Below are 26,751 nucleotides of genomic sequence, written 5' to 3'. Positions count from 1 at the left end.
TTTATCAGCTCCACTTACCATATAGTAGCACTTTGTAGTTCTACAATTACTGACTATAGTCCATCTGTTTCTCTGTATGCTTTGTTAGCCCCCTTTCATGCTGTTCTTCAATGGTCAGGACTCTCCCAGGACCACTACAACAGCAGTGCTGATGGAGTTTTTAAACACCTCACTGTCACTGCTGGACTGAGAATAGTCCACCAACCAAAAACATCCAGCCAACAGCGCCCTGTAGGCAGCATCCTATGACCACTGATGAAGGTCTAGAAGATGACCAACTCAAAAAGCAGCAATAGATGAGCAATCATCTCTGACTGTACATCTACAAGGTGGACCAACTAGGTAGGAGTGGACAGTGAGTGGACACGGTATTTAAAAACTCCAGCAGCCCTGCTGTGTCTGATCCACTCATACCAGCACAACACACACTAAAACACCACCACCATGTCAGTGTCACTGCAGTGCTGAGAATGATCCACCACCTGAATAATACCTGCTCTGTGGTGGTCCTGTGGGGGTCCTGACCATTGAAGAACAGGGAGAAGCAGACTAAGAAAGGTATGTAGAGAAATAGATGGATTACAGTCAGTAATTGTAGAACTACAAAGTTCTTCTATATGGTAAGTGGAGCTGATAAACAATGAGTTTAGAAACAAGGAGGTGGTTTTAATGTTATAGCTTTTCAGTGTATATAGTCATTAAATACATTACTTTGGCATGTAATTATATTTGGTAACATCTAAATTTAGACCTTAATACTGATCCATATGTGGAAGCACGAGACACTGACATCTCTACTTTTGCAGTCCAATTGAAACAGTTTGTGCTGTTAAAAAATGTTAAAAATCTCTGTCTAGTACACACAACCTCTAGAAAATTTTATTTTACAAATGTATATTAACAGTGGAGTGTTTTAACAATTTTAACAGAATAAAATCCTAAATTACCCACTGTTCAGGTATTTAGTGCTTTTGTACTTACTTTTTTTCAAAGTGCTTAAAATTCACGAAACTCAATGTGTCTTGGTAACATATCATCCAAAGAAAATGTTCATATATTTGAGCATCATGCTTTCATTTTACAAGTGTATGGGGCTACGCCTCCTATGTCAAAAGCACGAATTTACAAGTTTCATTTGAATGCACCAGTAACTCCTCTATATTTCTAACTCTTTCCATATTTAACTGTGAAGATCGATGTATTAGTTCAATTGGCTCATTGCTCTACCAAACCTCCCTATTACCTCCCTTCCTAATGTTTAAATCTTTCCAGAAGGCTAAGAGAATTCAGGCAGAGGCAGAGAAAGAGGGAGGGAAAGAAGAGAGAGAGAGAGGGAGAGAGAGAGAGTTCTAAGAATGATATTGCTCCGTGAACTGGGTAACCCAGAAATAATTCATATATTTAAACTACATGTGGCTACATGTAAAGTAGTATTATTGTCGTCTATTGTACTCGTCTATGTATGTTTTTTTTATCTGTTGGATTAAAAGCTAAAGCTACTAAAGAGCAGGTTGAAGTTGAAAGATTCCCAGGGAAAATATCAGCTTTGTTTCAACCTGCATATAAATAGTATGTCAAATAAGTACATCCTCAATCCAATTACCCGATTGCATTACACTTCCTCTCTACTGATGCTGATCTCCACTTCTGATTGAGGGGAGCGACTGCATCTTTTCACCCGCACGAGGCCAGTTCATATACGGATCAGCTTTGTGTAAGGAGAGCCACACCCTGATCAAAGCATTATTCCTCGACTCTGTGCAAACGCCATCAATCAGCCAGCAGAGGTCGTAATTACATCAGTTATGAGGTCCCTATCTGGCTTCTCACCCTGTATGAACAACAGCCAATCTTTGTTCATGTAGCCGCCCAGCCCAGCTAGATGGCAGAGCTGAGTTTCAAACCGACAAGTTCGAAATGTCAGCTCTGCTAGCGTGTTTTACCGCTGCGCAGCTATGTTAGCATCTGTTTAAGACTGTCCATCATATTTGTGATTGGTGTCACAAGCAGTGCCTTTAATTCCAAAACATAACTGTAGTTATTTCACTACATCAAGATTAAGCTGTACAAACTTTAATATGGCTTTAAAAATCAGAGATGTGTTTAATTCACATTCAAACGTATGTAAACCATATACTCAGAAAACTTGCTTGTGTGTGTGTGTGTGTGTGTGTGTGTGTTGAGAGGCATGTGCATGTGGGAGGCAAGGCATGCGTTTTTCCATGCTGCCCAATCTACTAGAGGTGTGTACATGTGTGTACAAAAGTTACACATCTTATGAGGGAGTCAGTACTACCCACCAGGGAATCTCTTACACACACACACACACACACACACACACACACACACATTTACTGCCCCTCTGGCTCCATTTACAGGCTGTCCTCCATTTCCCATTTAAAATACAGCAGAATCCCTTATGACCAATCTATTCTGCACCGACACCACAGCCTGTGTTTAAAGTAGACAGAGAGTAAATGTACTTAGGAATTCTGCTCAGGTAAAGGTCTGACTTTAAGGGTTCAAAGGTGTTGGTTTATGTGTGTTGGCTGGAAAGACTTATCCTGTAAAACTTGCTACAATAATAATTCAATAGTAACCTTCTGCGTATGTAGGATATGTGTCAGTAATACTGAAATGTTTTGTTGTACAGAGAAAAGAACAGAACCACACCAAAACTGACAAAACTGCAAAGACTCATGAGGTTCAGTTTTGGCACTACAGATTTGTTTCCCCCCGCAATCCTATTATTATAAGATGTGCCCATTTAGCAGGGATGTCTGCCATGTTTTTTTTTAAAGTAAACATTACAGTGTGATAAGGAGCTCGTGTGGGCATGTCTATAATGTGTTTTCCTATTGCTTTTATTGCTATACACTAGCTTTTTTAGGTGATCAAAAAATAAAGGAATAAAGTGATCCTACACCTGTATTACCTGAGGAAAAGTAATTTACCTCTTTGTTATGTAATTAAAATTATTTTAATTAGTAAACCAACTTAACTATCAGAACACAACTTGATTTCAGCCAGTCCTGCAGAATAAACATCTGGTTAAAGCTGCAAATATCTATTTTTCTAGGACTCAACTGAACCACACTGAGAGCAATTATCTCCAAGTGTCTAAAACTTAGAAACTTAGAAGCACCTTTTAAAGCAATATTCTATGGACAGATTACGTAAAAGGTAACTTTTGGACATATTACAGTATATACAGAGTGTACGCTTATCTGTGTATGAGCTGTAGCTGAGTTATAAGTGATTTGTGCAGCATGACTTTCCTACTGTGTTTAAATCTTGGCATAAATGGGTATTCTATGGAATTATCCACTTGCCTAAAGCTTTCCTAATCCTACAGTAAGTTAGAGTAAACAGACAGGAAATCTTTATTTATGGTAAGTGCCTATACACTTCACATGGAAAAGATAAAGATTAGTTTGAAAACAGAACAAGGTTAAAGAAGTATGAAAGAATATTTCTTTAAATGTACTGATCAAACTTTAACAATAGCTTATTATATAGCTTATACCTTTCCAATGACATTTATTTCAAAGAATTAATCCTGCTTGTGTCTCAGAGAACATTTACACTCATTAGCGGGCATCAGTGGGCAGTCAGGTCAGGGTGTAGGTCAACACTTAGCTCAACACTTTCAGATAGGAGGTACAAGTATCCCCATTTAAAGAAGCTAAATATTTAACTGGTCTGGAGGGAAATCCCAAGAGATTTTTATCAGACCAACTTGCACAGGAAAGCTGCCTAGCGAGACTATTCTTCAGAGACACTTACCACATACCCACTACTAAAGCCTAACACCAGATGAAATATGGTATAAATACACTGCAGCATTTATACATTCATTTTAAGTGAGCACTTTATCCCAGTCAGGCTTTCAGTGAGTTTAGCACAACCCAGAAACACTGGGTGTTAGAAATGGGTAAAAAAAAGCCAAAATCCTAAAACCAAAATTATGAAATAGGGCATTTTAGACAATTGCAACCATATATCTAGAGTGTCTTTTAGTTACAAAATCAGAATTATTTATAAATCTGAATTATAAACCTATATAAATCAGTTCTATCATGTTAATGTGTAATAACCAGCACTAATTTTTTAAAGTTTAGAGCAGAATAATACAGCAAAATCTGAAATACTTCTTTTCAATCACCATTTCTTTCAAAATGAACTGTTTTGGGGTAGCCTTGTATTTTTGTGACCTATGTCAGTGGAAAGTGATGGAAGTGGACGTGTTTCTTTTTTTTAATTTATGGTTATTTCACAAGGAATTCATGCCATAAAAATACGATAAACTATTTTTGTTACACTCAGAAAAACAAAAGGTAAGAATATATATCATTCTTGATACAAGAGCTTGTAGCTTTTTTTTTTTAATAATGAAGGCATTATTTTAAAATCAAAATTAAAATTAGAATCAGCCCTTTATACACTACATGCCCAGAAGGTTAAAGATGTGTGGGTTGGTCAGCATTACATCCAAAACCACAGGCATCAATACAGAGTTTGCCCCCCCCCCCTTTGCTGATTTAATAGCCTCAACAATTTTAATAGCCTCATCTTTAAAAAGATGACTCAAATGATTCAAGCTTTTATACAGCCACAGACGCATTAAGGCCATTACTTACAGAAACTTGCTGTTCTTCTCATTTGTGGCTGTTAGATTGAAGATTTTAGATGATTGGGGTTGTTTTAGCAATTTAACCATGAATTTGCATTTTAGCCTTGTGGTTTTGCAGACTTTCTTCCAAATCCAAGCTAAATTTAACTTGCACAAACGATTTAGGTCCTACATATTCACAAAGTTTTATAAGTTGGGAGTTTGTTGACTGTAGGCCACTCCTTTGTAAGTCCCTTTTGTAAGTTAAGCTAACCTGTCCAACTAAATTATTATAATTATTATAGTCAGCGCAGTTGTAGCTTAGTGGTTTAAGTACTGGACTAGTAACCAGAAGGTTGCCAGTTTAAGCCACACCTCTGCCAGGCTGCCACTGTTGGGGCCTTGAGCAAGGCCCTTAACCCTCAATTGCTTAGACTGTATTATGTCACAACTGTAAGTCGCTGTGGATAAAAGTGTCCACCAAATGCCAAAAATGTGAATAATCTATCCTCTAGTCCAGTGGTCCCCAACCACCGGGCCATGTACTGGTACCAGTCCGTGGGTCATAATTAGAGATCGCTACAAGAGCAATTACATTTTCAATACTCTTCGGGTGTTATTGTCCCCAATCACCACTAGGTGGGAGCAGCGTCTCGTTGCAGCGAATAAAGCTCAGGATTCACACTGATTTTCCATTCTATAGTTATTCTATTTTAAATTCCCCCACACCCGCTGGTCCCTGACATTATCTCTCATATGAAACCGGTCCGTGGTGCAAAAAAGGTTGGGGACCACTGCTCTAGACTGACTGTGAAACATGTCACCACAGTTTTTTATTGAACCATTTGTGGTCAGTTGAGGATTGCTGAAGTCCTTTTTAGGGGTCAACACACAGGAGCAATTGTGCTATTTGATGCTGACATAAATTTGTCAGTTAGACAAATCTAACCTCAGTTAAAATGTGCCCCAGTTTTTCAGAGGAATTCAGTTTGCACCTGGTAGTTTGTGTTAACAAGCATAAATGCACGTGTTCCAGTGCACCACCTGCATGTTCATGTGTTTAAAGGTATAGTCTGTAATTTTAGAAGCAGTTAGCTAAAGCTAGCTATTTTTAAAGTCAAATTCTAAACAAATAGGGCTGATTCCATATCAACATGTGTCTTTAAAACACATTCACACTACATTAGGACACTTAAAAGTTGAAGTTAGAGGACTGACAGAAAAGTTGAGTTTGCATGTCCTGATTGGTTGAATGTTGGTGGTCCAGTATTATTATTACTTCTCTCTCTCTCTTGCTTAAAGAACAGGGGGGCACCACTTTTCCAATAACCATACATTTTATTGACAGCTGACAGAATTTGATATGAACTCTGACAAGTACAGCAAAAAGTGCTCTGTCTTCAAAACTCACTGACTCACCTTTCACACTGAGGTTCTCATGTTTAATACACTGCCTGTCAAACATCATTTGTTACAGTAGGGAAACAAAGTTACTTCAGCTGTGAGGGAAAGGTGGAGTAGTTGGCTACATGAAAGCATATGTGTAAGAAAATCAGATATAACATTTTTGAAATGTAAGGCTGGTCTGGCCCTCTTTTACTGTTTTCACAGGAAAACTGGATTAAATTACAACTGCTTAAAAGTAGATTCTGTTTCTAAAGTTATGCTAACTCAATCTCTCAACCCTCCAAGGAATTGTCTAATGTTCTTAAACTGAAAAATTATTAGAACCCTCAAAGGAACACTCTGGTGTGTTTCAACTCAGTCTCTATCCATTACCTATATAGCATGTGAGCAATTATGAATTTTGGCATGTTTTCTTGTACTGAGAAAGGATCAGAAAACCTAATCAAAACATGTGGACAGTGTTAGTTTACTGGTTAAGGTACCTGACTTTTGATCAAAAGGTTACTGGTTTTAACCCCACCACCCCCAAATTGTCACTTTTGGGCCCTGAGCAAAGCCCTTAACCCTCAATAGTATGCATTATAATTGGTCACAATAGTAAATCCCTTTGAGTAAAGGTGTTTGGTAACTGAAATAATTACAAATGTCACAATGTAATTCAAGAACCACTTCAAAACAAGTCTGCCAGCTTTACTTTGACATGGGCCAAATGGCTGCCCAGGCAAAAACAAGCCTCTGCTTTTGATTTTTCTTCTTCTGATGATTTTGGATCAAGATTGTCTTTAGTGCATGCCAGCTTTTACATCATTGGCATTGTTAAACTCGTTTGATTGTGTACAGTGTCATCTGTATTTCACCAGCGTCTAATTTACTTAACTGTTTTAACTGTTGTTCTTGGATCTGAACATCTGGACAAATTTTCTTCTAACTAAAAGGGAGTGTTTTAGTTTTATTACTGACCTGATTTTGGGACCTAATGTTGCTTTGAAAAGGCTTCATACTGTATGTGACCTGAAAAACTCTGATCCACTTTCTGAGATCTGTACAGAGCTCTGTAATTAATCTGGTTTAGAAAAATCTGAGAAATCAGTCTAATTACATGACATAAAAGTGCATGTAAATTTTGGCTTTAGCTGTATTTGGCATATGACAAAGTGCACTGGAAAGACTAGTGCACACAGAGCCTGAGAGAAATTCTGTCATATACCCCTCAACATTACTAGATAGTAAAGTGGCCCATTTTGTTTAACCACTTTAAGTTAACCACCACTGATAGAACACACAGCATTTTAGTGCAGAGATCAAGAACTGTGCATGATTTACGGGCACAAATTAAATCAGAGGTGAGTGAGGGAAGGATGTGGGATTGCGGTTTGTGGCTTACTGTGTGCATTTGAGCAGAATCCTATTAAGCCCAGTGTAACATGCAACACTGCTAGAGCATGCATCTTAGACTCAATCAGGCTGTATAGCAAAGTTTCTGAGAAAATTATAATATTATGTGATAAATAATATAGAAAACAATGTGCTAGTCACTGGGTAACTATTTTAAGGTTTGTAATACATATGTCATTTGCATGTAGCCTAAAATATTGCATTGTTTTTTTAATTAAGAAGTTTAGGTGAAATTTGTGTTAAATAAATATATTGTTATACTGTGAAAATTAATAAAAAATTGAAACTAGGGGGTTCAGTGCCATCTTTGATAATCACCTTGAATCTCATAAATTCCTTGTTTTAAAGCTTTGAAATTTCAAACATCCAGGGTAGGAAATAATTTGCTTTTTGCAACATTGTGGTTAAACCTGGAACCCTTGTTGGAAACAAGTTTGGAGTTGTCTTGCTGTCTAGTTTGCTTCTCTGATATGAAATGCACCAATTGTTATATGAGAACCACCTCTGTACTTCACTGTAGGTATGATCTTCTTTAGGAAGGTACGTAAGTGTGGTACAGCTCATTACTTTTTGTTTACTGTGCAACTGTTCTTGCTGTTTTACTTCACCCTGCAGCATACTTTAAATTTACTGACAGGTGAATTGCATGTTTAATGTGTAATAATTTTGCCAGTGAGTGCTAAAAAAAGGTTCTTCCCTCTCAGGAGCAAATTGCACACGGATATTTATTCCACTTTTATTGTTCTTTTATCTGCAGTTTTAATATTTAGACTTTTAATTTTTATAACCTTTACATACATAATTACAAAGTCGAATTAAATTGTGTTAAAATATACAATGAAACTATTAGAATAAACAAAAACACAAGCGGGTAAATAATCCCTATTGTATATAATAAGATGTAAATAAAGATATTTGGAAAGACACGACCAATTCCCTTTCAGTCAGTGCCTGAAGGCGAGGATTAAACCCAGGTCTTCAGGACTCACGTTGTAAAGCTGCCCCATTGTATCATCAATTGTTACTTAGGATTAAATGTGTACAGTATTTACACATAATCAAATACATTACATAAAGCAATAAATGCTTCACACCATTGGGCACTACATTATTATCTGTCATTACAGTTTTTTTCTCAGTGAACTCAGGTTTCCTTACACCTCATGCTATAAAGTGGATTGGTGATTTTAAATCACCCCTTGTATATTTTTGTACACATCAGATCTTAAAGTGCTTAATCATTTAACCAGTTTAAGATTAATATTTTTACTTTAAATCTTACCCTTAAAACAGTATATACACCTCTTTATTCATCATCTCTGCCCTATATGTCAACATGTAATTCCAGTCAAGGATTACAGTCTCCAATACAGTCGCATCGTATAAACTATGGATGAAGTCAAGTTACTAAAGAAGAAACCAGATGATTTACCTTTATATGAGAGGCGAAGGCGTGGGACGTTTAGTTTGTTTGCTGAAGTCGTGATAAGAACGAAAGCCGCTAAAAATAAGCAGGTTGTAGAAGCAAATAGATCCATGTTTCAGTGATACACGGCGAAGCGCAGCCGGGAGCTTCCAAAGTGCGCTCAGATCCTTTCTGTCTCCCGTGCTGCGTCTGTGTGTGAGTGCGTGTGTGTGCGCGTGTGTGTGGGTGTGGGTGTGTGGAAGATGTGCGCACCCGCCCTTTAACACATCAGCTTGGAGAGGAAAGCCCCGGCGGTTCGTTCCACTTTACTACAGAGGCTGTACAGGAGTGCGCAACGTGGTGCAGACTACCATTGTGTACGTAATTATTGGTACAGCAGTACATTCACAGGTAATTGCATGATCATTTTTGGCCTGTAAGCAGTATTGCACAGTTTAGGGGTTTTCGTACTGGTTTCAGCTGTGCTCCAGTTTCCTCTCCAGTCCACCTGCCAAACATGTCATTAATGGACTGGCCACTTCAATTTGCCTCTAAGTGTAAATGATTGAATGTATGGTGCAATTGTGTCCTGTCAGGTGTGTATTCCTGCCTTGCATTCACTTTTTACCTTCAGGCTCCAGACCCAACACAAACTTCACCAGGGTGGAGAACTTACTAAAATTAAATGAATAAAATGTGCTTTTTAGTCAGATTTTTTATGGAAAAATAAAATCCATCTTACATTTACATTTTTGGCATTTAGCAGCGACTTACAGAAGTGCTTCCATAGTAGACATTAACTTACTCGGGTTTAAGTCAGGGGCGTAACTACAGGGGGGGCAGGTGCACTTGGGCCCATGGCAGGGGGGGGGGGGGGGGGGGGACCTGGCTGCACTCGCCAGGTCGTTATTATTATATTACAATATTTTCTTTAAGTAATATTAAAATATCTAAAACTGTGCATTAAAAATACCAGAGCCATTCATATTCATATATATATGGCTCTGGTATGACTAACTGGGGCCCATGAGCTCCTAGTTATGCCACTGGTTTAAGTAGACAACAGTCCAAGAGTATAAATCTGCTGAAACCCCTTTTTTTTTTTTTTTGCAAGAGATGAATAAGGGCGTTAGTAAGTAAAATAAATAAGAGCGTTAGTAAGTAAAATGAATAAGAGCGTTAGTAAGTAAAATGAATAAGAGCGTTAGTAAGTACATGTCAGCTTAAGTGCTTCGTAAAGAGATGAGTTTTTAATCGTCTTTTGAAGACTCAGATGAGAGACTCAGATGTTCAGACAGACAAGGGAAGCTCGTTCCACCACTTGGGTGCAAGTACAAAGAAGAGCCTTGATGCTTGTCTTCCTCGAGTCCTGGGTGGAGGATAAAGTCGAGCGAGACTAGTGGCTCTGAGGTTGCGTGGTACAGAGTGGGGTTTGATTAGACCTCAAAGGCAGCTTGGGGCTGGTCCATTTTTGGCTTTCGAGGCAAGCATCAGTGTTTCAAACTGAATGCGGGCAGCTACAGGAAGCCATTGAAGAGAATGCAGCAGTGGGGGTGATGAGGCAGTGTTTAGGTTGGTTAAAAACCAGGCGAGCAGCTGCATTTTGAATGAGTTGTAAGGGTTTAATAGTGGACATGGGAGCACCTGCCAGGAGGGAGTTGCAGTAGTTCAACCGTGAGATTATAAGTGACTGGACAAGAATCTGAGTGGCTTCCATGGACAGAAATGGTCAAATCTTCCTGATGTTGTAGAGGAGGAACCGGCACGATCTTGTTGGCTACATGAGAAGAAAGGTCAGCTTGTTATCCAGGACAACACCAATGTTTCTTACATTATCAGACTCTCTGATCTGGGAGTCATCAAGAGAGATGACTAGACCCTGGGTTGGAGATTGATCTCCAGGACTAAGTAACAGCTCTGTCTTGCTAGGGTTAAGTTTTAGATGATGAGCGGACATCCATTGTGAGAGATCTCGCCGACATGCTGAGATGCGAGCTAAGACTTACGTGTCTGAAGGAGGAAATGACAGAATGAGCTGAGCATCATCTGCATAGGAGTGGTAAGAGAAGCCATGGGAGGCTGTGATCTTACCAAGAGAGCAGGTGTCGATAGAGAATAGAAGTATGCCTTTTTAGGGGATGTGGGAGTAAAATGGACTAGCCAAAGAATTTTATTTATTTATTTATGTATTACTATTATTATTACCTGAGCCTTTACCATAAACACAGGGCGCAAGGCAGGAACACCTTATAGACCAAACAATCCCTTTTTCTCTAACTGCTTATGAGTAATCTAAAGTTTGAAATCCACCAACTGAGGTAGATAGATAGAAGTTACCAAATAAACTCAAGAAATGCATGCCAAACTCAAGACAGACAGTGGCAGTCATGAGGTTTAACTAAGGTAATGAGGACCCTTTATCTGTGTTACTTTCACACTAATCATATTCTCTAAACAGCAATACAACATACTTTATATTTTGTTAACCATCTGCACCAGTGTTATTGTGCAGATGGTTTTTATTATTATTATGTTGTGTTATTTGTTTTTTTTCCAAAGCTCATTATATCTTCATTAATCAGTTCAGGGTGGCTTCAATATCGTAATAGTATGTTGGAAAATATTGCCAAAGTCTTTGAAAAATCTGGCCAGCTTTGATGTATTTTCACTTTTAATTGGAATGATAAAGCACAATACTAGGTTACAGTCCAGAAGTTTTAGACTGTAATAAAATGTTTTGGGGTTAGTTATGCCAATCATGTTTATGACCATATCAGCAATGTTGTGTTTATGTATATGTTGCCGCAAGTCACCTGACCATGAGGTTGTTGAACATTTTATGCTAAAGCCATTGTCATTAATATGGTGCTGGCCCACACATTTGCAACTATAACAGCCTCTACAATGCTTTTTTCAAGACTTTGGATTGCCTGTGAAAATCAGTCAACAGTCAGTGAATATTAGTAATAAAGTACAAACTTAAAATTGAATGCTATAATGGCAAACACAAAAATATAACACAGTAGTATGCTATTTTATCTGGATGCATTTTGGTATCTACAAGCCATGGGCATGTGCAAATATGCTGTGACATTAGCATTTAATTTTAAGGTTAATTTTATTTATATACAAAAGTAAATCCTTTTTGCCGATTTAAACTTTGAGCTTTAATTTCTTAAAACCTAATTCTCACTGATCTAAAACTCTGTGTTCATGTAGGAAAGCCCCAAGAAATGTTTTTTTAAATATTTGTGTGGATGTGAGCTAGTTTTACAAGCCTTCACTGAACCAAACAGATGCAGACAACTTCTATACCTTAAATGACAGAGTAATGTAAAGTAATAAACTGCTACAGCCTTTTAAAGTGAAGATAGCAAATCCCTTATTTTAATAAATTATTATATAATTTGAGTTTGTCAGTTTGAGTGGAGCAAAGATACGGTTACATTCCTGAGGTTAAAATAAAGCTCTACTACCAAGTCTCAAATGCAAAAAGAGGGAATGATCCCATGCATTCACTTATAATAATGCTTAGATAAAAATCTATCTTAAAATAAATACTTTTCCCACAATTTTGGAGCTTCTCAGTACTACTCATTTATGACATTTCAGTCAGAAAAGGTTAAATAATGTTGAGGTTATAGTAGATTTTTAAAATAAAATATGGAAAAGTGTGGAACAATGTGACACAATGAAGGCTGATGGAGTAAAATCCCACCTACATTTCGATTTAATTAAGGAAAGTGCTACATCTCAGCAGGTCTTGGTTAAGCACCCAGCAGCACCCCAAAAGAACGAGAGTCCTTTGAGGTCTCCATATTTGTCAGTGAGTTGGAGCACACTGGGAGCCTCTTGAACACAAAGGGGTGTCAAGGAGGAGCTGCTGTCACTGAATTACATAAGCATTCCATTTCCTATGCCCTATGCCCATAGCGACCAATAATTGAAAATGACCAGAAAGCTGGGATTTGGTAAACTTTGCTTCCTTATAAATAAACTTTAGAAAAGCTAATGTTTATTGGTCTGTCAGAGTTTAACTTATGAGATCATTTTTGTCAGTTAGCGACTTCAGTTTTACTGAAGTAGAGAGCAATGCACCTTTGCTATGGAAAGTGTTGTAGGGAGAAAGCAGGGATTTCAGAGGGAAAAGAAATTATGAGGTGAAGAAAGAGCTTACAAATTATATTAAATATTGCAATGTTCAAAAGTCATTATGGATTTCTGTGTTTACAACAGCAGTGACATGTTACAATAAAGCAGCCATAAAAGAGTTATTTTCTCTCAGGGTTGGCAATTCAGAGAGTCAGGAGACTTTGCATATGTTAGTAATGCAAGTTGGATTTAGTGATGGTATGAAATGTTGGGCTGCAGTGGTAAAACTCTTGGGAATTCTAAATTTCAACTCCAATTCAACTTTTAAAGACAGCAATTTGAAGACTAATGTTTTCTTGGGGCCACTGGCATGCTCATCAATGCTCTAAAAGCAGCCCTCAAACAGTCTAAACTGGGTGTGGGTAGAATTCTCTGGTTCCATATGCTTCATTATACACAAGAACATCATGGCTAGTCACTTTAGCTGTTACCTAGTTTATCATGTTAGAAAGGTAGAAAGGTTTTTAAAAATATAACTTTTAATACAAGTGGGTTAATGTGTTTATCTAACACTGCAACCAACGCAACAACCTTGTATCAAATCCAAAAGAGCAAAATTAATGCTGCTCTCTCTCGTCTCCCTTCATCAAACAAAGTAACATGAAAAAATCTAAAGTATCTCTAAGCTAATATATGTGAAAGGAGGTGCATTTTAAATGTGACTCAGTCAGGATGCCTTCCTGTTTGAGCATGGCTGTGCCCTTGTGCACAAAGTGAGGTCCAGAAAGGCATTGTTTGACGAGTTTGGTGTGGAGGAACTCTAGTGGCTTGCATAGAGCTCTGACCTCAACCTCATTGAGTAGCTTTTAGATGATTTAGAATATTGATTGTGACCCAGGCAGCATTGGTGCTTGACCTCACATAGCTCTTTCTTAACTTTTCGGACAGACTTCCACATATGGGGAGGGGGTAATATAATTCCCTATGGTTTTAGAAAAGGATATCCAACAATCTCATTCATCTGTCCACTTTAGTGTCTTTATTGTTTGTACTAGAAGAGGCTTAGCTAGCGGGTGGGAATTCATAAATGAATGAATGAAGCCATTGCAATGGTGAAAGCATAACACTGTCATTTCTTATCAAAATAATTCATACAAGAAGAGTTTTTTTTTTATAAATAGAGAGTGAGTTTAGATTAAAACAAACATCTTATAATTAATTTTAAAACCTACACAAATGCTAAAGTAGCCCAACTGGCGTGAAAACCCCCATTCTGGCAACATTACACAAGGGATTAGATTTAATTAGGAATCAGGATGTGTGTGACCTGCTACCCACCTGCTGGCATGTGCATTGCCAATGCAACCATAATGTCCTCAAACCCCTTTTGTGGTTTGACCTTTCACCTTATAATAAGGGCATGGTTTAGACTGGGATACTTCTGGTTGCACTTTGACCTGTGAAATGACCAAAGTACACACGCACACACCCAAACATGCATGCATTAACACAGACATGCCATCACACTTTCTTACAGACTCTTCTCTCTACCTCTAGTTGGTGGTTATAAGAAGAAAGCTACAAAATACCACATCATTATTTTTTTCTATATGAGCATCCCTCAGTGTTAACCATTCTTATTTATTGTCTCTTTGTCACTAACTTTGCAGCTTTAAAAACATTTTCATCCAGACATAATGGCCAAGCCTCAGAGAGGTCATGTCCTTTAAACCCCAGTACCCCCAAGCGGAGGTAAGAAAAAGAGGCCCAGCCTTAGCCATTACACTCAAGTTTAACTTCAATGTTCCAGAGTAGAAAAGACACCATAAATTTCACAAACACACACAAATGCACAGTGCAGTGGTCATAGGTCTCACAGATGTTCTCATCTGTCATGCAGACTTTGTCAAAGGAGCAGGACTTCTGTTGTTTGTATGTGTGTATGCTCACGTGGCTCTCGGTTTTCATTGTGTTGATGAGCATTCAACCTGGAAACATGAATATTGTAAACTGTCATTTTTTTTTTACTGCCTTTGCATCTTTCATTTGAGATTTCTTTTTCAGATCTCATCCCACATTAGTTGTAGCCAGTTCCTACAACCTCTCGCCTATTCGGCCAAGATCAGTGTCGTATATATATGAAGGATTCATAGTTTCTGCACTTTTATATTTTTGTTGGAAACGGTGAGGGTGGGAGGAGTAGTAATTGGTCGTGTCTGAGAGACTAAGAGAGAGCTATAGTCCGGATTTAGCGCCATCTGATTTCCACCTTTTTGGACCAATCAAAGAAGCTTTTTTCCAGTAGGGTGGACAATTGTAATGGTCTCTTAACTGGACTTCCCAAAAAGACCATTAAACAGTTACAGCTCATTCAGAACGCTGCTGCTAGAGTTTTAACTAAGACGAAGAGAACAGAGCACATCGCTCCAGTTCTAAAATCTCTACACTGGCTTCCGGTTAGTTACAGAATAGAATTTAAAGTGCTGCTACTGGTTTATAAATCACTGAACGGGCTCAGCCCAGAATACATCTCAGATATGTTTAGAGAATATAAACCCAATAGATCTCTAAGCTCAATTGACTCCAAACTAAACATGGTGAAGCAGCATTTAGTTGTTGGGCTGCATACAACTGGAACAGACTGCCAGGAGATAGTAGATGTTCCTCAAATGTAGAAATGTTTAAATCCAGGTTAAAAGCTTTTCTTTTTTCTTGTGCCTATGATTGAGCTCTACATTTTGCATTCTATTAGTACTATTCTTTAGCCTTGATGTTCTATTCTTTAGCCTTGATATTTTCTTTTAGTTTTTCATGTTGTTAATTTTTATCTCTCTTGTTTTAAGTTCATGTTCTCTTAATTGTAACTAAATGTTTGCAAGAAGTCTTTCTGAGGTTCTAGATCTCAGGAATGTTTTAATGCTTTGAATTTTTTTCCTTATGTAAAGCACTTTGAATTGCCACTGTGTATGAAAGGTGCTATACAAATAAACTTGCCTTGCCTGTCTTGCCTTGCCTTTAAGGGAAGAAGATTTTCATGTGATGATGATGATGTGAAAACAGTGGTGCATCAGTGGCTACATGCTCGACCAAAAGTAAACGTAAATAAAAACAAAATAATCTCTAAGACATCTACACAAGTTGTTGTTTATAATAATTTAGTCATACAAATGTCATAAATAAAAATGATTAGTCAACCATGCTTTTGGGATTTAATTTCATATATTTCCCCTTACAAATGGTATGAAAGAGATTAACTTTTAAAAATGCAGTGGAATAGGTGGCACAGCTGCAATGTTAAACTTTGAAACCAACTATACTGTGGCTGAAATGCCAAAAACTTCATTGCAGCAGGAACTTCACAAATGGGTGAAAGAAATACAAGAGCATAGGATAGTCATCATCTTTTTAAAGTACTCCGCAGGAATCCCCTGCTGACTGGTGTAACAATCAAGGTGTTCCATTTACATTTTCGGTATTTAACAGACGATCTTATCCAGAGCGACTTACATAAGTGCTTCCATAGTAAACATTACATTACTCTAGTTTAAGTAAACAACAGTCCAAGAACACAAATCTGCTAAAGCCTGTTAGAACCAAAGTGCTGCAAAGTTTTTTGTTCCATCAAACAAGATTGGAGAAATATGTTTTGAATGTGCTTAAAGCCTCACAAATTCTGAATCTGCTTTTTAAGCAAGCTGTTTATCTGCAATATATTTATGTGAACCATACATACAGTAAGGAAAATAAGTATTTGATCCCCTGCTGATTTTGTAAGTTTACCCCCTTACAAAGACTTGAACAGTCTATAATTTTTATGGAAGGTTTATTTTAACAGAGAGAGACAGAATATCAACAAAAAATCCAAAAAAAAATTATAAATTAATTTGTATTTAATTAAGGGAAATAAGTATTTGATCCCCTACCAACCAGCAAGAATTCTGACCCCCACAGACCGGTTATGTGCCCATGAGGCACACAAATTAGTCCTGTCCCTGTATAAAAGACTCCTGTCACAGAATCAGTTTCTTCCATTCAAATCACTCGACCACCATGGGCAAGACCAAAGAGCTATCAAAGGACGTCAGGGACAAGATTGTAGACCTGCACAAGGCTGGAATGGGCTACAAGACCATCAGCAAGAAGCTTGGTGAGAAAGAGACCACTGTTGGTGCGATAATTCGAAAATGGAAGAAATACAAGATCACAGTCAATCACCCTCACTCTGGAGCTCCATGCAAGATCTCACCTCGTGGGGTAAGAATGATTCTGAGAAAGGTGAGGTCAGCCCAGAATTACACGGGAGGAGCTTGTCAATGATCTCAAGGGAGCTGGGAGCAGAGAAATGCTGGATATGACCCCAAGAACACCATCCCCATTGGGCATTTCTCTGCCTCCAAACACGGCGAGTGGAGTTGATGCCAAAGAGCTCAATTTTTGTCTCATCTGACCATATCACATTCTCCCAAGCTTTCTCTGAATCATTCAGGTTTTCATTGGCAAACTTCAGACGGGCCTGTACATGAGCCTTCTTGAGCAAAGGGACTTTGCGGGCACTGCAGGATCTCAATCCATTACGGCGAAGTGTGTTACTAATGGTTTTCTTGGTGACTGTGCTCCCAGCTCCCTTGAGATCATTGACAAGCTCCTCCCGTGTAATTCTGGACTGACCTCACCTTTCTCAGAATCATTCTTACCCCACCAGGTGAGATCTTGCATGGAGCTCCAGAGCGAGGGCGATTGACTGTGATCTTGTATTTCTTCCATTTTCGAATGATCGCACCAACAGTGGTCTCTTTCTCACCAAGCTTCTTGCTGATGGTCTTGTAGCAGGTCTACAATCTTGTCCCTGACGTCCTTTGATAGCTCTTTGGTCTTGCCCATGGTGGTCGAGTGATTTGAATGGAAGAAACTGATTCTGTGACAGGAGTCTTTTATACAGGGACAGGACTAATTTGTGTGCCCTGTGGGGGTCAGAATTCTTGCTGGTTGGTAGGGGATCAAATACTTATTTCCCTTAATTAAATACAAATTAATTTATAACCTTTATTTAATCTTTTTTTTCTGGATTTTTTGTTGATATTCTGTCTCTCTCTGTTAAAATAAACCTTCCATAAAATTATAGACTGTTCAAGTCTTTGTAAGGGGGTAAACTTACAAAATCAGCAGGGGATCAAATACTTATTTTCCCCACTGTACATAACAAATTACAGAGGACAAAACTGTAAAGATGTAAAGAAAACTATAAAGATGCATAAACCTAAAAAGGATTTCTAAATGTCTGTTTGCTCATGAAACCACAAAAAATAAAGCCCTAAACTAATTAAATGTGTCTTAAAAAGAAAACTGTCGCATGTTAGCAATTTATGCTTCAAAATGCTTTGTAGTCAAATGTTTCAAGAATACACCAGACAACTTTTTGGCAGAAAGGCAAAATGCTATGTTTGAAGGAAAATATGTGCTGCATTCTAATTCCAGTTCCTCATCAAAGCTGTAATGCATAGTGGATGGACCATCATGGTTTGGTGCTGCTTTGCAGCCTCAGACCCTGGACAGCTTGCATTCAATTAAAGATTAAGAATTAAGAGGAAGTTTCGAGTAGCTGCTCAGTTTTTGAATGTTCTTGGAGAAAACGTATGTGGAAAAAAATCATGTACAATTTCTCATGGACACTGACCTTGAACAAGGATCAAACATGTGGTACAGACTTTACCAGTTGCAGTTCATGCAAGAAATCCAAGAATAGTCTACATTTAATTTAAAGTTTATCATTTATTATTATATAATTATTCAACCTTTACAATAAAATAATGTGTTCACTCAAACTGCTCATTAAGCACCCACACACCCAATAGAGGGAAGCTGCAAAGTAATTGTTCAGGCATTCTGGGATTGTGACCCCAACTCAGACAATAATTGTGACCGTTATTGACCTTTGACATTAATGACCTTTGAGCATTAAGTGAATTTATTTATTTACCCTCAGACAACTCAGTGCACATTAATCATCACTGTCATACCTGTGTGTGTGTGTGTGTGTGTGTGTGTGTTTACACTGGTTTGTTGCTCTGTGTGTTTAGTGATTGTTTGAGAAAGCAAAAGTTGTGTTTATGGATCTTTAGGTCGAGTTCATGCATTTTGTTGACAAAGCCGTGATGGTGGTATGTTAGTACATAGGTTTTAGTCTAGCAGTATAGCAAGTTTCTTGGGTGGTCTTGTGTTTTAAACACCATGTGGCCAAAAGTTAGTAGACACCTGACCATAAGCACAGCACGTTAGATATACCATTTTAAAACCATGGGTATTTATGTTGAGCTTTCGCACCTTTCACAGCTTTAACAGTGTCCACTCTTCTGGGGAAGCATTTCACAACATTTTAAAGTGTGTTTGTGGATATTTTGCCCATTCAGTGCAATGGCATTTGTAAGGCATGGTTATGCTGGAACAGGAAAGGACCTTACCCAAATTGTTGCCACAAAGTAAGAAGCATATAACTGATTTTACACTGTACAGTATATCTGTTCACAATAGGGTGCCTCAAACAAATAAACTTAATAATTAAAAAGGGTATTTACCTATATTTGGTCATATAGTGTATGATAGTGTGTTGGACAACACGTTGTGGAAAGCATTATTTAATTTATTAAAAAATACATTAAAAAAAACATTTTGTTAGCACACACATCGCCCTTGTAAAAAGTATTAGTTACTATAATAAGTGGCTGGACAACCAGTTAACTTCAATTGCAACTAAATTGTTTAATATTAGTGTGTTACAGTACTCACTCACTTTTTTAACACCCTGGATGGGGTGCCAGTTCATCGCAGGGCAGACACACACACATACACACACCCATTCACCTATACGGCAATTCAGTGTCTCCAATTAACCTGAGTGCATGCTTTTGGACTGTGGGAGGAAACTGGAGCTCCTGGAGGAAACCCACACAGACACAGGGAGAACATGCAAACTCCGCACAGAAATGACCCGGACCGCCCCGTCTGGGGATCGAACCCAGGACCTTCTTGCTGTGGGGCAACAGTGCTACCCACCGAGTCACCATGCCACCCTGTGTTACAGTACTAAGGAGAAATTTAAAATCAGATACACTGTAAGGTCTTTGGTCATTAGCTGCATGTCTTTTCACAGTATCATTACTGGGTTCAAGTCAGAACTTTTACCAGACAACTCCAAAACTTTAACTCTGTTCATTTTAAGCCATTCAGATGTTAAATTATATTGTTTATTATTCATCCACTGCTGCAGCTTACAGCCAACCTATTTTGTACCAAATAATTTAACATTCCCTTAATAATGTCAAGACATCCAAGTCCTGGCACAGCAAAGCAGCCCCACATGACGGAGGTCCCAAGCGTAACCCCACAGCTGCACAGTTAAAGTTTGAAACCAACTATACTGTGGCTGAAAGCCACGAAAATAAAAGACATAATAATAATAACTGAAAGAATATAATACAAAAATAATACAACTTTGGAAATACTCAAAACCAAACAAAGCTGCAGACTTAAGCAGGACTTGATAACAGACAGACTAGAATCACTTGATAACACAGGTACAGTCTTAAGAGGAAACCAAAGGGTGCTCAGGTGCAACTCCAATCTTGATTAAACTCTTAACTCTCAATTCACTGTTTTAACCTAAATGCTCACCAAAAAAATAAAACGGTTAAACTTGCCAAAAAATGTCAGCAAGAGAGCAAACAAAAGTGGACAGGCAGGAAATAAGTCATAGGTTGATGTGTCATTGAGCCCAGATTTAGGACTGTCAGGAAGGGAACTGTACCAAATCAGGTATGCAGACCGTAATGACATGATGATCCGCTGTAGTGACCCCTAAATAGAGGAGCAGCCAAAGAAAACAAATTATTAATATTTAATATGAATTTATAAAAGAGTTCATATGAATGAAATATTAGAAACATGCAATAGCAAGGCATTCAGAAAGTGGAGCTTTACATCATTTACATTACTACATGTGTGTGTGTGTGTGTGTGTGTGTGTGTGTGTGTGTGTGTAATAAAAGTTTGGTATGTGCATCTGTGAACAATGCAGTATTTGACATTCCAGCATTTCTGCAGCTGTTGCGGAAAAGACAACCCACATTTGTAGCCATTTCAACACACACACCAACTACAATCAGATACTGTATCTATTAGTAATGGTGATGTATTCTAGCTGGAAGACTGTGCTTCCTACTGACCCTTTCCTGGCTCCAAAGAAACCTATACAGTTTATCCCGACCGCTAATCAGCAATATAAACATACATTAAAATCTAGGGAGGTAAAACTTACTGATTGATCTCCATTACTCAGCCACACACAGTGTATACAAATCTACGTTCAGCACTATAAACACTTATAACTGCTCTAGCTGAAGCCACGTGGCTTGCTTCCACCCTGTTCATGACTCCACCAACCAACAATAGTTTTTTAGAATCAATAGAAAAGATGAACGTTGGTAGTTTTCTTTTTTCTTGATCATGACACAATTGTGAGCTAATGCAGAGTGTCAGCGTTTATTAATTTTTTTGTTTAATGTGCTTTATCCTAGTTGGGGTCATACTGAGCACAAGGAGTTAATCACATACTCATACAGTCACTCAGTTAAACCTAGGGGGGCAAATTAGTGTAGCTTAATCCACCTACTACAAGTTTTCACTAGATGGGAGATAAGTATTCAGTGTAAAACACACAGATGCATGGAGAACCTAACAAATTTCTCACAAACATTGACCAGAGCCTAGGCTTAAACCCAGGTACCCAGGGTGCATGTTTCTAAGCAGCACCTACTCTACCAGCTGTGAAGTAAGTGCAGTGTTTTATTAAATTAACTACTTTCCTGCTCTCTCAAGTCCAAGTGTCTACCAGTCCCAAAGCAAGGTAACATTTTTTTAATTATATACTATTAGATTTCACCTAGCAGCTTCAGAACTATTGTTGCCCTGTGTAATGAGGGGTAAATAAGATGTTTTGATATTTAGATTAATCTTACTGGGAACATATAAAAAAGTGAATTAATTAAATGAAAATAATAATAATTTAAAAAACCTTATCGGTTCACAAGAGTGTTTAACTAACAGGCAAACGTTCAGAATGAATTATTAGAGCATTAATTAAGATGTTTAAATCATCTCTGGCTGTTATGAATGTGTCTGAAATAGTTTAAGGGGTGAGCATTTTTGTAAAAATTTGGGATATTTTGGAGTTGATTTGATTTAAAGGCATGGGGTATCTTGAGATATTTAACATCATAGATTTTAGAAATTACCAGTATACTTTAAATGGACAGTGGTAGCTCAGTGGATAAGATACAGGACATATTCGGAAGGTTGCTGGTTCAACACTCTCCCGTACCAGGTTGCCACTGTGGGCCCATGAGCAAGGCTCTCTATCTGTCTGCCTCTTTTAAGAATGTAATACTAGACTGAGGTTGTAGCGCATTGGGAGCTGTTTAGAAGCTGCTTCACGCTAAGGGTTGTGGTCCTCTGCACTGCCTAGTTTGTCTAGCAGATGGAGCACAAAGGCTTAGTTGCATGTGATCTTTCCATCTCTCTTGATTGACAATCACTTGTGCCTCATTAGAGTGGAGACATTCGAGATGGAAGTTTCGCTTTTTGCTGTGGCTTCCTCTTGTTATTGCCAGCTTTTCTCTAAAGCTGTGATGAGTGTTTGGTTCAGTCCAGATGTCCACTGATGTGGGATGTCAGCATTATTTTGGGTCTATGAGAACTGCCCCTGGTCTTGCAATGTTTTGGGCCTTGCAATGGAACAGCACTGGTCAAAAGGATTTCCCCAGTGGTGATGGGACATTTCTTTTCCGGGGGAAGACCCGCCCATTAAAACCATTTGCACAGGAGGTGCAAGTTAATAGGGTAGGGTTACTTTCATGCAAAGCCCAGCCAGCAGGTTCTGATAGTTTCCTGTCTGATTTATTTCCAGTGGGTGGTTCAGGTATTGCAGACAGCCTGTCATACTGTGATATCCATTTTTTACTTCTGCGCTATCCCTGTTTTATCCACTCTCACCCTTGTGGGTTGTTGATGTTTTTGTATCTCTTAGTGTTTTTATTCATTTGGTCCACTTTTTGTTAGTGGCTTTGTAGTCTCAGTACTTTTCTACCTTGATGAAACATTTGATAATGGGTTCTATTTCCATTCTTGCAGGTGTGTGAGAATCGCCTCGCACTTTCTGTAGGTCCTACAACTCTACAACCCCACTGCATAGCTGTGGCCTTATTTGTGCAGCATCTGTGAATGTATGCTTGTCACTTATAGTTTTATGCTTCTGAAGTTGATGTAATATTTTCCAGCTACAGGAAAGATAAACCTCACAATTCCTAACAGCTACCAAGGGTGCCATCAACCTCCATCCTGTTCTGCCGTTCTAATTCTGAAAGGTGATTCCCATGTTTTAGGCACAGAACATGATATGCAATACAGAAGTAGTTACAGATTACATAGGACAAAATCAAATGTAGGAAATGTACACTTACATTCATTTGCTCGAGGCTGACTAGAGTATTTAAAAAGTACTACTCCAGACTGCATTTGACTTTTAGCTTTCTCTACATTGACACAATTTATAAATATATGTCGAGAAGTCTAACATCTGTTGTAGTCATCACCGAGGTATTTATTACTTTATCCTCTTATTCATTTCCTCCACCATTCCAAAATGAGAAATATGACATGAAATATGATGCTGCTATTTTTACTTACAGGTTCTTAAATAAATAGAAAGAGCACTGCCAACAAGTGTGTTATACTGACCACAGATCCTTTATAAACGTAAAGGTTTTGTTGATTTACTCTATTTTTAAAAACATTTTTCTGCTCTGAACACTTGACAAATTGTTCATTTAGTCTGTCTGGACATCAAGGATATCTCTCCCTTTATGTTTCGTATTCACTTCATCAATCAAGTTTCTACACAATGCAGACAAATGTGCAAGTTCTGAGCTTGTCCATTCACATCTCTATTCACACATCATTGTGCATCTGCCTATGCTCAAAGTAAACTTTGACTGTTGACCCACCCCCAATCTGTCGTTTGTTTCCCTTCATCCTTGTCCTTTGCTCTAAGCTTAACACCTAACAGAGTCCAGAACCTAAAAACGATGAAGAGTTCATTTTCCATCTTTTTCATTCCTATATTCATTATACAGTCCTTCATTTCCCCCTTGAGTTTAATCTTAATAGCATTTAATTCATCTAGTGATTATACTTTTTATTGTTCAATAATGTTGTACAGTTGTGTATAGTAAGAAATCTATTGACAGAGATTTCATATAATGATTTTTATTTCAACCAGCTTGAGATGAGTGAAACACTTCAGTGCTGTGTTGAACCTGTTTGCATATTATTAATAAATTAATTATGAGTTTATTGATAGCTATCTTTCCTATTGCTGCAGACTCACTCCTCATCAAAAGCCAAACTCAAACTATTGAGCAAAATGATTTATTTCCAATGGGTGGTTCAGGTATTGCAGACAACCGGACAGCCTGTTATACTGTGATATCCAATTTTTACTTTTGCGCTATCCCTGTTTTATCCCACCTTGTGGGTCGTGGATGTTTTTGTACCTGTTATTAGTATTTTTTGTTTGTTTTTATTAATTTGGTACACTTTTTGTTAGTGGCACTTCAGTGCTGTGTTGAACCTGTTATCTAGCTAATTGTACTTAATAAATGAATTATTCCTATTGCTGTAGACTCACTCATCCTCAAAAGCCAAACTATCAAACTATTGAGCAAAATGATGAATCCACACCTTTTTGGTTAACAATAAAACTGATAAAACTCTAGCATCCATGGCTTCATCATCTTGAGAAGCATTGCAGTGCAAGGGAGTCTGTGAAATATAGACTATAATCTAGACTAGATTATATAATGCCTATAATTTTACAGTACCACTAAAACTAAAACTATATTTTTGGATTTTTAACATTTTGTATAGTGTATAGTGGATAGTTAATCACATAAGTATTTTAAAAGTATTTTAGTTTGTGCCCCTTAAAACGTTCTTTTTGCAAAACAGGCATTGAGCTCTTGAGTAAAATCATTGAATCATTTGTGTTATTTTGCATTTTTCCTCTTTGTCTCCCAATCCAGTTGTTTCCCATTCTTGATGGCAACTCGTCTGTACCACCTTCCCCCAAACACATGTGCAGTCACTGATCACTGACTCTCACAGAGAGCTGTACCATGTTCCTCGACCAGTAATCAGAGATTGAATTTGCTGTGGCATTGAGGAACCTAGTCGACCTCCCTTGTTCAGGCATGGGAAGCTGTGCCTATTGAACGCCTGGCCACGTCTATAGCACAGCTGAAATTCAAACTCAAGACCTTGGAGCTGCACCACCCCTGAACCTGACCTTATTTTAAACATACATAGTACCTATTAGTTTGCTGATTTTAGAAGCCCATTCAAGGATTGAACCAAAAAAATAAAATAACTCAATCAGCATAAGTGTACTGAGTTACTGGCCAGCAGTCATTGATGTTTCTTATGGACTATTTGTGTTTACAGGTTTAACCTAAAGCTTTGGGCTGAGTATATGACCTTCAAAATGAGCAGCACAACCTGGCAGAATGGGTGCCACCTTGGATCCAGATCCTATTAATGAGGGTTTCATCTTTACTTTCAGTCTCTGTCTGTAAAGAGTTCAGATATTCCTCTTGTGTCTGTATGGGTTTTTGGGTACAGCAGTTTTTCCCACCATCAAAAAGATACAGAAAGTGAACTGGTTACCTTTAAATTGCCTATAAATGTAAATAAGTGAGTGAAGGCATAAATGCGTGTGTTGCCCTGAGATGAACTGGTCCCCTGAGTAGAATGTATTTTTTCCAGCACAACCCTTTCAGTATAAATGATGCATTGTCAGAGTAATTTAGAAGTTCCAGTGATCCAGTGATCACTTTAAAATGTTTTAGGTCTAATAAGGTACATTACAGTCACCCAATTTTCATTTCAAACAGCTCTCTGGTTTAGACAATCCAGGAAAATGATGTGAGAGGGGTCAAGAAAAGCTATTCAATTTAACCCTGGTTTTGAATAGGAATGGGGCTTTACATGAAAATTCAAACATGCCAAATCCCAAGCGTAGCAGCATGTTTTCACATGAATTAAAAGGATCATAAACTAATATTTACAGTTAACTCATGTTACAAAAACACATAAAACAGTAGCACATAAACTTAATGAACAGTGTAATAAAGTAAGGGTATAGAGTTTAACCTATATTTATTTTTTCTTATACACTGTCTTACTCTCTGAGACGGGCGGCACGGTGGCTAAGTGGGTAGCACTGTCGCCTCACAGCAAGAAGGTCCTGGGTTCGATCCCCAAGTTGGGGCAGTCCGGGTCCTTTCTGTGTGGAGTTTGCATGTTCTCCCCGTGTCTGCGTGGGTTTCCTCCGGGTGCTCCGGTTTCCTCCCACAGTCCAAAAACATGCAAGTGAGGTGAATTGGAGACACTAAATTGTCCATGACTGTGTTTGATATAACCTCGTGAACTGAAGAACCTTGTGTATTGATTAACTACTGTTCCTGTCATGAATGTAACCAAAGAGTGTAAAACATGACGTTAAACCCCTAATAAACAAACAAACAAACTCTCTGAGACCAATAACTGTCCATTTTGACTGCTAAATGCTTTTGACACCAGATGTTAGACTTTATGACTTATACCTCTTGTGTAAAACTGAATAGTGTGATAGCTCACACACATCTGGGTGGCATAATGACATTTACTGCCACACTACAGGGCCAGAATGAATATGGTTATGTGATCTAACATGATGTGTGAGTCCATGTCTAAAA

The 26,751-nt window shown here is 38.1% G+C and overlaps 1 protein-coding gene across 1 annotated transcript in view; it reads right to left on the bottom strand.

The window, feature by feature from the left end:
- sema3bl (sema domain, immunoglobulin domain (Ig), short basic domain, secreted, (semaphorin) 3bl) overlaps positions 1-8,952 on the bottom strand; it is a 47,491-nt gene extending 38,539 nt beyond the window's left edge. The window contains exon 1 of the mRNA XM_062998450.1: positions 8,847-8,952. Within this exon, the coding sequence (XP_062854520.1) occupies positions 8,847-8,952 (106 nt within the window). The remainder of the gene's footprint in view (positions 1-8,846) is intronic.
- Positions 8,953-26,751: the final 17,799 nt, after the last annotated feature.

Source organism: Trichomycterus rosablanca, chromosome 7 (assembly GCF_030014385.1).
Source record: "Trichomycterus rosablanca isolate fTriRos1 chromosome 7, fTriRos1.hap1, whole genome shotgun sequence".
Taxonomy (NCBI): Eukaryota; Metazoa; Chordata; class Actinopteri; order Siluriformes; family Trichomycteridae; genus Trichomycterus; species Trichomycterus rosablanca.
The sequence above is the reverse complement of the archived record's forward strand: the minus strand, read 5'-3'. Positions and strand labels throughout refer to the sequence as shown.